Source organism: Ursus arctos, unplaced genomic scaffold, assembly GCF_023065955.2.
Source record: "Ursus arctos isolate Adak ecotype North America unplaced genomic scaffold, UrsArc2.0 scaffold_14, whole genome shotgun sequence".
Lineage (NCBI taxonomy): Eukaryota > Metazoa > Chordata > Mammalia > Carnivora > Ursidae > Ursus > Ursus arctos.
Window position 1 is genome coordinate 31,894,134 of NW_026622808.1, and position 14,221 is coordinate 31,908,354.

The following is a 14,221-nucleotide window of genomic DNA, read 5'->3' on the forward strand; positions in this document are numbered from 1 at the left end:
TTAAGGATCTTTGGAGATTCATAAGAACTACAGATTTGAACATTGCAGTTACCATCCAAGGAGAACGAAAATTCAGTGACTTCCCCAAAGTAATTAACATGAAATTACAAGTCCTGATTATTCTTAGCTTTTCACAAAATGCTCCACAGAGTTTTAAAAAGACACAAAAAGCATTTTTGGATTTAGATAAACCTTTTAAAATATAAAATGAGACCACAAAGCAGTGTGACAGGTTTTCTTTTTTATAATACATCTATTAAAGTTTATTTATTTATTTGAGAGAGAGAGAGTGGGAGTAGAGAGAGGGGGACAAGCCGACTCCTCGCTGAGCATGGAGCCCGACATGGGGCTCAATCTCAGGACACTGAGATCACGACCCGAGCTGAAATCAGGAGTCGGGTGGTTAACCGGCTGAGCCACCCAGGCGCCCCAGTGTGACAGGTTTTCTTCTGTCACTTGCAAACTCTTGAGAAGCAATCCTCAGAGCCCTAGAAGTGCCGTGGAAATATCTTCATTTTCCATCAGGATAAACTGCATCCAACCAAGAGTCAGGGGATCTGGGTTCTAGCCGGACAGGGCACTTTTTATGTTGCAATATCTGAGATTCCCCTCAAGCTTAGAGAAGATGACGAGGTCACCATTTGGATATGCAATGGGGTAAGAGTGATCATAAAAGCCCAGATACGAGGCTGGAAATTCTCAGCTTTCTATCCAAATGGCTGTGTGGTGAGGAGAAGCTAAACTCCGTGTTGTAACTTCGGAATCTCTGAGCTCACCTCTTTCCAGAGCTGTGATTGTCATGCCCCCCACAGCAGGAATGACAGTGGCATCAAGGGAACATCGCACTAATTCTCTGACAAAGATTTGTCCAAGGTAGTATTATTGTAAACGATTATTAGCGATTAATGAAAATGCCCAACGAGATGGTCAAAATTAACTAGAAGAGAAACTTTGCACTGGTTTCCAGGGTGACGGGAAGCAAGTATCCTCAGACGCAGTAAATCAGTGTAGAGAATCTAATTTCACTTTCCAGAGAGAATTATGGTTCCTTTGAGGAATCGATTTCCCTGGATGTGTAATTCCATATACTTTTCTTTACAAATTTCAGATACTCAGACATTTATGATATAAAAAGTGAAATAGAAACACCAAAAAATAGTGTATAATGAGACTGCCAAGGAGGAAGAAGTAAGAACCCTTTTCCCCTCACTAATGTCATCTTAACAAGGAGGTAATGTTTGATTAAATCCAAAACTATTAAGAGGAAAATTAATATAACCATATTGAAGCAGCTCCTGAATTATACATGAAGGAAGTTTGGGGAAGATTGGTGGTTTCCGCAGCCTCCGTGGAACCGTGGTTCTGAAGAATCTAGGAACCAAGGCCAACACTGTTGTGTAGATGGCCCTATTAAATATTTTGGATATGAAAAGAGGGAGGGTTTATCCTACCTTCTGGTGCGGATTCATCTTCCCTGATTATCCAGAGAACTTTCTTTATCTTGTTTCTGAGAACTAATTAACATGATGTCATCATCTCAAGATAATCAAAATCTCTTCAGATTACACTGTGATATGGAACAGAAAAGTTGCGGTAGCCCCATGGAGAGAGAGTGAATGTGAATGCTTTCTTAACCAGGTGATCGAAAATTGCTTTTGATCCTCCTTCCTGATAGAGACGAAAGACAACACATACTTTAGACTAATAGCCACATTCCGGAGCTCGTGTTAATCTGTCCGTACAAGGTTAATCCCTCTGCATGCCTGGGGCACATGGAACCGCCCCACGGTTAGGTTCAGGGTGGTTCACTCTCACCTGCCATGATCCATCTCGTTTTTGCAATGGCCAGATTTTGGCCTGTGATGGGGCCCGTATTCCCTTTGTCTTTGAGGCTACAATTCTACCTGGATACAGTACAGTATTTTGATTAGTTAAGGCGGTTTCAGGAGCATTCATTTGGCTCTTCTTACCATCGTGAATTTTACTTCACAGGACATACAACCAACGCGTGTGCTCTGCCAGCAGCCAGGTGGAGCCATCATGACTTTATAGTCCAAGACCAGAGAGATGACAATGAGGTAAGTTCACAGAACCATTGGATCCAGTATAAAATGAACTTGAGTTGGGTAACCTCTGATCTCCATATGTTTGAGTTTAACATGAGGACTGTGATTGATTTTTTCTTTTTTTCTTTTAATCAAAGTATAGTTGACATATAATAGGTTAGTGTCAGGTGTACAACATGGTGATTCAACAATTATATGCCTTACAAAATGCTTACCACAAGTGTAACTGCCATCTGTCACCGTGCAAAATTAATATGATATTATTGACTGTATTCCCTGTGCTGTACTTTTCATCCCCATGACTTATTTATTTTATAACTGGAAGTTTATACCTCTTATGTTACCCTGGTAATTGGGTAAGCTCCTTATCTATATCCAAAAGCCCTCAATAGATCTGGGTATCCCTTTTTTCCCAGTGTGGAGTTACTTGGGTCCATGGCCATAGGTCCCACTGGTAAAAGACTCCGTGAATATATGTTTATTTATACTTACAGAGGCTCTGTTGGTTCCATTCTCAAGGACACCAGGTCCCCAGGTTCCCATTCAAGCAATGGGCTCTGTGAACTGGTTTAGATGTCAAAGCTGTATAAGGGCTCACAGTTATCTGCTCAGTTGCTGACATGAGTCTTCTGCAGTCCCATTCTTTATCATTTCATCTGTAGAAGGTGAGCAGTGCCGTCGCTGGCTACCGATGCTATCTCATACCTAGAACAAGGCCAGTTTGCCACAGACACAAATCCTTATGGATAGAGGCCCCCAGGTTGCAAAGCCAGACTTGCTTCCAGTCATAGCAGTCACACCCATCTTGCTTCTGACAGTGAGCTGTTACCATCCGGCTCCTGTTGTATGGAATGCTATTGACACTAGGGAGCCCACTTTCTTAGTCACTTTCCTGTCCTCACCAGGATCTTCAGAGGACAAAAGCTCACCAGTGAGCTTCTCGGTGATGCTGGAGCCCATCTGACTAATAATAATACAGGATGTATTGCTTTTGTGAGAGGAGTGATCTCTGGGCCCTCTCCAGGACCATACTCAGCTGGGTTATGGTAAGCATAATCAGCTCCAGGGCTGTTCTAGTGGGTTCTCTGGATTCACATCATCTTTTTTTTTTTTTTTTAGTTTTATTTATTTAAGTAATCTCTACACCCAACGTGGGACTAAACTCATGACCCCAAGATCAAGAGTCACACACTCTCCTAACTGAGCCAGCTAGGCACCCCTAATAATTCAATTCTTTTTTTTTTTTTTAAGACTTTATTTAGTCATTTGAGAGAGAGAGAGAGTGAGTGAGAGCATCAGCAGGGAGGAGGGTCAGAGGGAGAGGGACAAGCAGACTCCCTGCTGAGTGTGGGGCTTAATCCCAGGACCCTGAGATCATGACCTGAGCCGAAGGCAGACACTTAACCAACTGAGCCAGCCAGGCGCCCCTAGTAATTCAATTCTTACATGTCCCTTTGCTGGAACTCTGACCCTCACAATTTGCTAAAGCAATTCCAGCATTTCTGCCTCATTTACCGTGGCATCATCATGTTAGATCTTGAAAGAGCTCTCCCAGTAGGGTCAAGGGCCAATGTCATGTGTTTTTACAAGATGTCAAATCTTGAGTCACTGTGAGTGCCCTCATGTCGATAAACACTTCCGTGCCCAGCCTTTTCCACAGCAAGTGAACACCCTCGCAGTGCACTTTGCCCCTGTTCCCTCAGTGGCCATCAATACAAACGAGACACAGCACACAGCTCATTTGGTAAATCAGCTATTTCCTCACCAAGGCTCTGCTGAGACTTGAACCTAGTTACTGGGTTCACGGTCATGCAGGGGGCAGAAGTGGAATTTGAGGTGGGCAGACGTCATCTTGTGAGGCAGCCACTTCAGGAGGCCTTTGTGTGGCCACAGGATAGTGGGAGCCTGCTCTCCTCTTGCAAAGGTAAAGCGACTGCTTCCATAGACCTAGAGGTTTTTTAGGGGGAATCTAGGGGTTCAGTGATCTCAGGAATCTTGGTATCAGGGTCTTACTCCTTCAGCTTTAGTGTCCTGGTTTAGCAGAGAAGACCTGCAAGGTCTGTGCATTGACATCTCTTTAATTCCACTGACTTTATAATGAAATCCTGGCCTTAATTTTTGCAGTTTGCCTTCTTGCTACAAGAAATGAGGGTCCAGGGGTACCTGGGTGGCTCAGTTGGTTAAGTGTCTGCCTTCAGCTCAGGTCATGATCTCAGGGCCCCGGGATTGAGCCCTGCATTAGGCTCCCTGCTCAGTGGGGAGTCTGCTTCTCCCTGTCCCTCTGCCTCTCCCCCCCATGCTCTTCCTTTCTCTCAAATAAATAAATAAAATCTTCAAGAAAAAGAAACAAGGGTCTATTTAAATGCTGCCATGGTGGAATTCTAACTCTCAGAGCATGTCCGTAGGTTATGATTGGCCACATGCCCAACTCTAGAACTTTCCAATCACTTTCCCCACATACAGTTCAAATTCTAGAACCAATGTGTAAGTTAGTGCTTCACTTTCCATCTGTACCTCATCCCAATCCACCACATGTCTTTCCAACGTCCCCATGTGGCACTTAGCATTAGCAAAACAGTCCTCACTGTCACCTGACCAACAGTTGACCGTTCTATACCGATGATCTTAGAATTGGTTCCCCCAAAGAAGATCCAGAGATAAGGACTTAAATGGCATGCTCTACATTGAAGATGGTCCGCAGGAAAAAAGTGAGGAAGTGGGGAAGTGAGACAAAGAAGGTGGAAAAGCCATTCACTGTGGCTTAACGAGCAGGTTTGTGGTCACTCCCACTGAGGGAACCTCTGAGCAGCTGTGTGGAACAAACTCAGAATCATCCCAGTTCAGTACGGGAGGCTGCGACATTTCCCCACCAACTCCCATGCCCCAGTGTTTGAGGGGACCCTCAGAAACTTTATTTCCTATATCTGGTACCTGTCTGTGCAGCCAAGAAAGTTCATGTGGTACCCCTCAGGTCCAGAAAGCCTCAGGCAGAGAAAAGACGCCCATACCTGGGATGTAAAGATGACAACACATCGGGGAAACCCTCTTGCTTTACAGTCGCAGGTGAACTTGGGGGGCCAAGGGGGTGGGGGGGGGCGACAACAGTGTATGTGCATCTCTATGTGATCAGTGGACAAACCAGAGGTTCCATCTCCAAAAGGACCATCAAATGCAACTACTCTATTCCTCCTGGTGGGGACCTGAGAAACTCACCATATTGCTTAGAGCAAGTTCAGAGAATCACATTTTCTCCAAATCCTTATTAATTTTAGGAAAAGAAAATTTTCTCATTGGAAAGTGTCTAACAGGACTCTTCAAGATTATGAGATCATATATGTTAGCCATGGGCATTTACACCCACATGGTGTAAGAGTTGCCAATTTTCTTTCACCAGGAAGGTGAAGCTGAGGTAGGCGAAATATTTAATTATGGAGGGAAAAGTATGGGTTCCTCTAAATTATTTTTCTGTGTAAAAGAAAGTATATCAACCATAAAGTACAATTATAATTTTTTTAAAGGCTGACATTAAGACAAAAGACCTTGGAAAATCATAGGTAGCTCCAAGACTGTTTATTTATTTAGTTAGTTTCTAAAATTTTTTTAAAAGATTTTATTTATTTGAGAGAGAGAAACGAAGATAGAGAGAGAGAGCATAGGCAGGGAGGAGAGGGAGAAGGAGGCTCCCCCAAGTAGAGTTCGATCCCAGGACCCCAGGAACATGATCTAAGCCGAAGGCGGACGCTTAACCGACTGAGCCACCCAGGTGCCCCTAAAAGACAGTTTAAATACCAGTTTGCGATGGGTGGGCGGAATTTTCCACCAGAAAAACAGTGAAATTAAATTTCAACAGCGGAGTAGATACCACATGGAGAAATATGGGAAAACCCTCTTCCCCTTCCATAGCAGAGAGGTATCACTTCCCTTTGCACCTAGGTGGGCTTGCCTGAGAGCCCATGGGCTGCCACACACACCAGGTCCACACACATACACCCCGGGCCAAAGAAAGTCACAAAGCCCAGAGAAACTGGCGCATCTTGATGGGCGGAGCTACCGAGTCTCACTGTAAAGGAGGCCCCTTAACAGGAGCCATAGATTAATGGTCCCCGTTTTGCCAACCTTAGACTTTTCTCTTTCTCTCCCCAGAAACGACTCATTAGCGCTCAAATTTTTACCCGTTGTCTATAATTAGGCACTTCCCTAATTTGCCTGTCTTCCCCCAGAAAAGCAAAAGTCCATTTTCTTTCTCAAGCTGTGCAGTAACGGGCAGTAATCAGTTGAGAAAGCCCCACGGAGGCCTCATCTTGAACTCCATGTGCTCATCAAATATTTTTCTGGAAACTGTAGATCCGTTCAGAAGAAGGAGGGAGGTTGGGATTGCACAGCAATTCATACTATACATTCTTGGATGTTTTGTCTAATTCTATCTAGAAAAACATCTAGTTCCGCTGTATTTTTTCTCATGAAAGGATGGGAAAGTATGAAGCACAGCTAAGCCTCTTCCCACTTACAGATCTGGATCATTTGGGTTGGATGCGACTCATGTTTATCTTGTCCTTTGGCTTATTGCTTCTGAGACGAATGAATGTGTTTGGAATATGTCTAAAACTCACATACCCTCAAGAGAAGTAATTTTTTCTACCTTTGTCAGCATCAGAGAAATATAATTAAAAACAAAATCTCCCAGGGGCACCTGGCTGGCTCAGTCAGAAGAGCATGTGACTCTTGATTTCAGGGTTGTGGGTTTGAGCTCCACATTGGGTGTAGAGATTACTTAAAAATAAAAATCTTAAAAAAAAAATCTTCCAACCCAGGAAACCTACAAAGGTAGAAGAAAAAGAAATTTCATTATTGAATAAGCATCAAGCCAGAATGTGATATGGATCACAGGCAGCTATGAAGAGATTACAAAGACAGAAAGGAATCTCACCCTTTTACGTGGTCAAGCAGATACAACCCATTGCGTACATGTTCCCAAGACAGACAATAAATGACTAGCCATCCAGCAAGAGACGTGACAGCACGATTTATTCCATACTTCATCCTAAATTCACCTGGTAATGGGGTGATCATCTGTGTTAGTTCATTGGTTTTATACAAAGGGAAAATAAACTCTTATCTTCATGACAGGAGATAGTTTTTCAGCTGGGAGCAAGGTACCCACTGAAGATAGGCTCCTGCCCTCCCACAGAAACTGTGAGATAGGGGTGCTATCTCCCTGGATGTTTACATTTTAAAGGGATGGCTCCCAGGTCTTTGAGAAAAACATTCCTGGGTCATAAAGCTGACAAGAGTCTTACTTATTTGTTCGTTTGTTTGTTTGTTTTCGAGTATATTTAACATAGAGTGTGATATTAGTTTCAGGTGTATAATAGAACGATCCAACAATCTATACATTATTCAGTGCTCATCACAGTACGTGTCCTCTGGCAAGAGTCTTACTTAGCTTCCAAGAAGATTTTACACACTTCGAAGAGACAGAGAAAGAGCTTACAATTGCAAAATTTCTCAAGTTAATGCTCTAAAAAAAGGGAAGGGAAGGAAAACTCTTCCTTTATTTTCAACAGGGAAAATTAAGCCTCATTTCTCATTCGTATTTGTCCTTACATCAGGAGGGAGCCCTTCCGTGTTAGCCCATGGTTGTTAGCAACCCATGGCGTTCCGGGTACTCGCAGCTCTCATCAGCTTAAAATGAATTCATCCATTCCTTCATTCGTCGGATTATAATTAAATCTTAAGTTTCCAGAAACAAGCCTGGACTTTGTTGGTTCAGAAGTGAGTTAGACAGAGTCCTTTCATCAAAGAATTATATTCCTTTGAGGAGGAGAGACAATAAATAGATAAACGAATAAATTTACTTAATTTATTTCCATGTGAATTACAGGTGCTGTTAAGGGTATGAAGATAAAATAGCAAAAAGGACCACACTTGATGGGAAGTGTTACTTTAGGAAAAACTTTTTTTTTTAATTTTAGGAAAAATTTTATGTGGAGGTAGTATTTGAGCTAAGATGTGAAGGAAGAGATGGGGTTCTACAAGAGAAGAGGAGGGTCAAAGGCAGAGAAATTGAGAAAAACTTTGAGATTTTTGGCCTGACCAAGAGAATGAATCTCAGTGAGTCACTATGCATGGGGACACAGGGACAATGCACATTGGAAGTTTGAGATGTTTTTTAAACATCCAAGTATAAATGTTAAGAAGACAATCGGCTACATAGTTTTCAACTCACATTAGATGCCCGGGAAGGATATATAAATGTGGGAGTCATCATCATTTAAAACAGGAATCCAGACACCCTTTTCTGGCTATGATGGAGTGCTTGGTGGAAGCCTCATGCTCCCATGAAAACCAGATTAAAACGGAAATAAGATTTTAAGAAATGAATCTGTATGACATCATCAGAGATCCGCCTAGGGAACTAGGATCTGAGTGGGCAGATGGCAAAAGGAAGTGAACCAGAACGAGAGCCAAAATTCTTTATCCGATTGTTGCCTATTGGCACTGGGCTATTAATAGCGGAAGGGAGCCTGAAAACCCAGGCCCACGGAGGTCTGGGCAGCGTGGTTGCTAAGGGTTGGGGAAGTAAAGCAAAACAAATGGCAGGATTGCACTGTGTGGATGGTAGGGAAGCCAGGATTTGGGTGGCCAATAATCCAGGGATAGGACGCCAGAGGATGAGACCCCAACGTATGACTTGGTTTCTCCTTCCTCTTGAGGCATTTGCCAAATTCTTGGACTGCAATGAGTAGGGGAAGAAGAAGTTGGACAGAAAACCTCTAAAATATCCCACAGTCTCTCAGGCTAGAGAGGAAAACATCAAATTTCAAGACCCAGCAAAGCATAGGGAGCCTTATAATTATTTTTTAAAATATTTTATTTATTTGAGAGAGAAAGAGTGGATGAGAGAGAGAGAGAGCACAAGTCAGGGGGAGGGGCAGAGGAAGAGGGAGAAGCAGACTCCCCACTGAGCAGAGACCCCCCAACTTGGGGCTCCATCCCAGGACCCTGGGATCATGACCTGAGCTGAAGGCAGATGCTTAACCAACTGAGCCACCTGGGTGCCCCCATAGGGACCCTCATAAATGCACTACACTTTTGGTTGGGACATCTCCAGTCGCACTCCAGAAGTCACTGATCCAGAAGTAGATGGAATTAAAATAGGGCAAATCTGCCTCCTGTCATCTCAATCCCTTAGCGGATTAGGATAATCTTCCCCTATCCCCATGGGGAAGTGAATAAATGTATTACTTAAATAGATTGATGGGACATAATACTGAATCCAGAAATAGACCAACATATATTATGATCACCCGGTTTTTGACAAAGCTGTCAGTGAACTGTAATAGAGAAAGAATCACCTCTCCCACATGTGGTGCTATGTCAGATGGAAATTCGCACAGAAAAATTAATTCACAATGAACTACAGACTTAAATATGAAAGGCCAAAACAATAAAGATCCAAACAAAAAGTTATTTTGTGGTAGGCAAATGTACCTGAAAAAGTAACAGAACAGTTCTTTAAAGAAAAAATGGATAAATTGGATTTCATGAAGAACTTCTCTTTATCAAAGTCAGCACCAAAGGGCACAGGGGAATTGGGGCAGTGATAGAACTTGATTATAGCGGTGGTTATACAGCTGCAGGGTTAACTAGGTGAATTCACTATCTCTTGGGCAGATAAACACTGGCTGTGCTAAGGGAGAAAAGGGATTATACCCCAAAGAAGCTCCAGATCCTAGTTGGCTTGTACCATCAGGATCAGGAGTCTGAATATTCAACATACCTCACTCTCTGAGCCTCAGTGTTTCCTTCTTCTGGGAAGGAAATAGAATAGACATGTCTTCATTGGTCACTGGGAGGATTTAATGCTTAGAATAGTGGCAGGCTTGTCCCTCTCCCTCTGCCCCTCCCTCTGCTTGTGCTCTCTTTCTCTCAAATTAATAAATAAAATCTTAAAAAGAGAGAAAGAGAGAGTGTGTCCTCTGGGCAGCAGACACAAAAGCCAGGGTACCAGGCATGTACAAAATCTCTTTTCTCAGAAACACCACAGATCTGGGGTGGGGCAGAGGGAGAGCACAGATGGTACCCAAAATTTGCAATTCATATTTTATGCCCCTGAGGCTTCCCCAAACCTTTATGTCCCCAAGTCTCCTGTAACTTTAAACTGCATCCCTCTGGTCACGGGTTCAGCTCTGTAATGCATCATTTACTCAGCAAATATGGAATGTGTGCTTACTCTTTGTAGTGGTGAGCACCGGGGCTCGCCAGGGAGAGGACCCAGGCTTCACTCTCCCTGAACTCTCCAACTCACCTAGAAGAGAGACAGAAAGTAGGACAGTCAGGTTGACGTGCTCCAGGGAGGCAAAGGCAGCCACTCTCTTGCTCTCTGCTGAGCTCCCAGCCTCTTGAAGTTTTGTCTGATCAGTCCAGAGACCTAGCACAGTGGCTGGCACCTAGGAGGTGTTTAGTAAATATTTGTTTTACTGATTGCATGAATGAATGAATATGTGTATGAGAAAGATTGTAAAGATAAGACGTAAGAGGATGGGGGGCGCCTGGGTGGCACAGCGGTTAAGCGTCTGCCTTCGGCTCAGGGCGTGATCCCGGCGATCTGGGATCGAGCCCCACATCAGGCTCTTCTGCTATGAGCCTGCTTCTTCCTCTCCCACTCCCCCTGCTTGTGTTCCCTCTCTCGCTGGCTGTCTCTATCTCTGTCGAATAAATAAATAAAATCTTTAAAAAAAAAAAAAAAGACGTAAGAGGATGGGATGCCTGGTTGGCTCAGTCAGTTAAGCGTTTGCCTTCAGCTTAGATCCTGGGATTGAGTCCCGCATCAGCCTCCCTACTCACCGGGCAGCCTGCTTCTCCCTCTGCCTGCTGCTCCCCCTGCTTGTGCTCTCTCTCTTTCTCTGACAAATAAATAAATAAAATCTTTTTAAAAAAAGTAGGAGGACAAATTCAGAGAAAGAGAGAGAGATGCCTGCAGAAAGAATATGCTTAGGGAAAGCCCCCAAAGGGGAACAAAGATAGAGGAAACATTAGCATGGGCAGACAGTGGCAGGCTGCCTACCTGCCAGCCTGTGGGGCCATCTGCGAGGAGCAAGAAAGTAGGGAAGCCTCGGGTCAGCAAGGATCCCTGCCCCCACCCAGTTATGTCCTGAGGAGGTCACACGACGTGAGAGGCTCCTTCTCCTCCGCGTGAGGAATCTGGGGCCATTTCATGCCAGAATGGGCCTTAGCAGGTGCAGAGCCAGCAAATCCAAGGCAAGGACACATCTCTTGATAGCCTGGCTCTGGTGGCCAGTGGGGCTTGTGTTCACAGGTTCAACAGGAAAGTAGCGAAGAAAGAGACAGTTCTCAACTGGCTGGCACCCAAGGCTCAGCACAGAGGAAGCAGATAGAAACATCCATCTTCTGAAAGAGATATATTTGTACGTGTTGGATTTTTTAAAAAAGATTTATTTATTTATTTGAGAGAGAGAGAGTGCGTGCTAGAGCACAAGCAGGAGTGGCAGAGGCAGAGGGAGAAAATCTCAAGCAGACTCTGTGCTGAGCACAGAGCCCGACGTGGGGCTTGTTCTCATGACCCTGAGATCACAACCCAAGCCCAACTGCACCGGCCAGACCGCCCCTATTTGCACATGTTTAAAAGCTGCTGCCTAAGTGTCAGACTGCCAACCAGCCTGAATCTAGTGCTGACTGAGATCCTCCCCCTTGGGACACTGACATGTCTTGGCACACCCTCAACGACTAGGAGCCACTAAATAGAAAGTCGGCTACTTGGACAATCACCAGAGTTTGAGAGACAAGAGATAGGGCAGGGTCGACTGATAAGGTTAATCTCCCACACGAGGCCACTCAGCCACTCGCCAAGACCGGGAGAGGTGGCTGTTCTCTCTCATGCGTAAGAACGAATGCAGAGAGTCAAGGAACATGAAGAAACAGAGGGATGTGTGCCAAATGAAAGAAGGAGATCAAACCTCAGAAGGACCTTAATGAAACAAAGATGAGTGGTTTCCCTGATCCAGAGAAAAAAGGATAAGTGCCTTGTGTACTTTCAATGTCAATTTAATGCACATCTGCTGTATAAACACAGGGACCCGGAGGCTGGAGGCCGGTAGAATAAAGAACCCTGAAGTAATTCCAGGAATACTTAATCAGAGAGAAAATACGAAACCTAGAGAGCGAGAGAGAGAGATCCCGAGACACAGTTAGAAATCACCATTCTCACCCTATAGAGGGTAAGAGCAGGCAGCAGCCTGAAAATCAGTGCTAACATTCTATGTCCTGGACCATGAGAGCTGGAAGGAAGCTTATCGCCAAATTCCAGTCCCGTGCGTTTTGTATTGTGGGTATTTTGTCCTTTTATTGATTCTGCATTGGACAGGCTTTAGAGAGGGTAAGACAAAGGATTATTAGAATTGAGTGCCTTTGGGGACATCTAACTGACATAATAATATTCAGATCATTTGTGTACAGAGGTATGTACACGATATACTGTATGTATATATTCACTATGTATGTAACTATAACTCATTCTGGGAAACTTAAGATTTTTCCCACTAGTGCTGTAGATATTTAGTTACTTTTTGCTTTTCTTTAGGAATTTTCTGAATTTGAGGCTTAAAAAAAATCCAGTAGTGGCGCGCCTGGGCGGTTCAGTTGGTTGGGTGTCTGCCTTCAGCTCAGGTCATGAACCCAAGGTCCTGGGATCCAGTCCTGAGTTGGGCTCACCGCTCAGTGGGGAGTCTGCTTCTCCCTCTGCCTGCGGCTTCCCCTGCTTGTGCTCCCTCTCTCTGACAAATAAATATTTTTTTAAAAAATTCCAGTATAATTAACATACAGTGTTAGATTAGTTTCAGGTGTGCGTTATACTCATTCAACAATTCTAAACATTACTCAGTGCCCATCATGATAAGTGCCCTCTTGATCCCCTTCACCTATTTCACCCATCCCGCCACCCACCTCCCCTCTGGTAACCATCAGTTTATTCTCTCTGTTTTTGTGTCTTTTTTCCTTTGTTCATTTGTTTTGTTTCTTAAATTCCACGTATGAGTGAAATCATGTGGTATTTGTCTTTCTCCGACTTATTTTGCTTAGCATTATACCCTCTAGATCCATCCATGTTGTGGCAGATGGCAAGATTTCATTCTTTTTTACAGCCAAGTAATATTCCTGTGTGTGTGCGTGCGTGTATTCCGTATATATATGCATATATACATATCTTCTTTATTTGTCTATCAGTGGACACTCGGGCTGCTTCCATAATTTGGCTATTGTAAATAATGCTGCAGTAAACATAGGGGTGCACCTATCTTTTTGAATTAGTAGAATTACTGGACCATGCGGTAATTCTATTTTTAATTTTTTGAGGAAACTTCATGCTGTTTTCCACAATGGCTGCCCCGCTCTGCATTCCCACGAGCAGCGCACGAGGGTTCCCCTTTCTCCATGTCCTTGCCGACACTTGCTGTTTCTTGTGTTTTTATTTTAGGCATTCTGACAGGTGTGCGGTCCCATGTGTTATTTGCCCATACGTGAATATACTTGAAGAAAAGTTTAGGATGTATTTCAAGGTCTAATAAATTTGAACATTCATTTTTGTTGGTATTAAAGGTAGTGAATAGGAATAGGCAGTCAAGAGCTTACGTAATTTGAATTAGGGAAACCAAAAAACAGATTTTAATATTGTGATTAGTAAAATGGCATCGTTCAGGGAAACTGACTTAGAAAGGACTAGAATTACTGATATGAAAGATACTGGAAGACCCCCTTTATCTCTCTTGAAACCAGAATTTTTTTTTTCTTTGTGACAATTTCTTTCTCTTTAAACCACATTCTCTTCAAACCAGTTTCCTATGAACCTAATTCAACAGAATGAAAAAGGTGTCCTCCCATAGTTGTCAGGTTTGTACTTGCTGGGCCTGTCAATGTGAAAGTTTTCCACTGCAAATTCTGAGGAAGGGATATTTATCCCTGAACAGCCCAGTATGGTTTCTGATAATGGGGTAGATAACGTTGTAGGGAAAACGGGGCTTCCAAGACCCACTACGGCGGTTCCGGCTGGAGGCAACAGAAGGGGTCGTTGCCACTGAAAATACTGGAATCGGTTGTCAAGTTCTTGGAAGAACTTGACATCGGGTCACGAGAGAGAGGCG

The 14,221-nt window shown here is 43.7% G+C and overlaps 1 protein-coding gene across 1 annotated transcript in view; it reads left to right on the plus strand.

The window, feature by feature from the left end:
- The window catches only part of FBXW12 (F-box and WD repeat domain containing 12), a 45,188-nt gene that overhangs the window by 12,830 nt on the left and 18,137 nt on the right, over nt 1-14,221 (plus strand). The window contains exon 5 of the mRNA XM_057312044.1: nt 1,993-2,078. Coding sequence (XP_057168027.1) covers nt 1,993-2,078 — 86 coding nt within the window. The remainder of the gene's footprint in view (nt 1-1,992; nt 2,079-14,221) is intronic.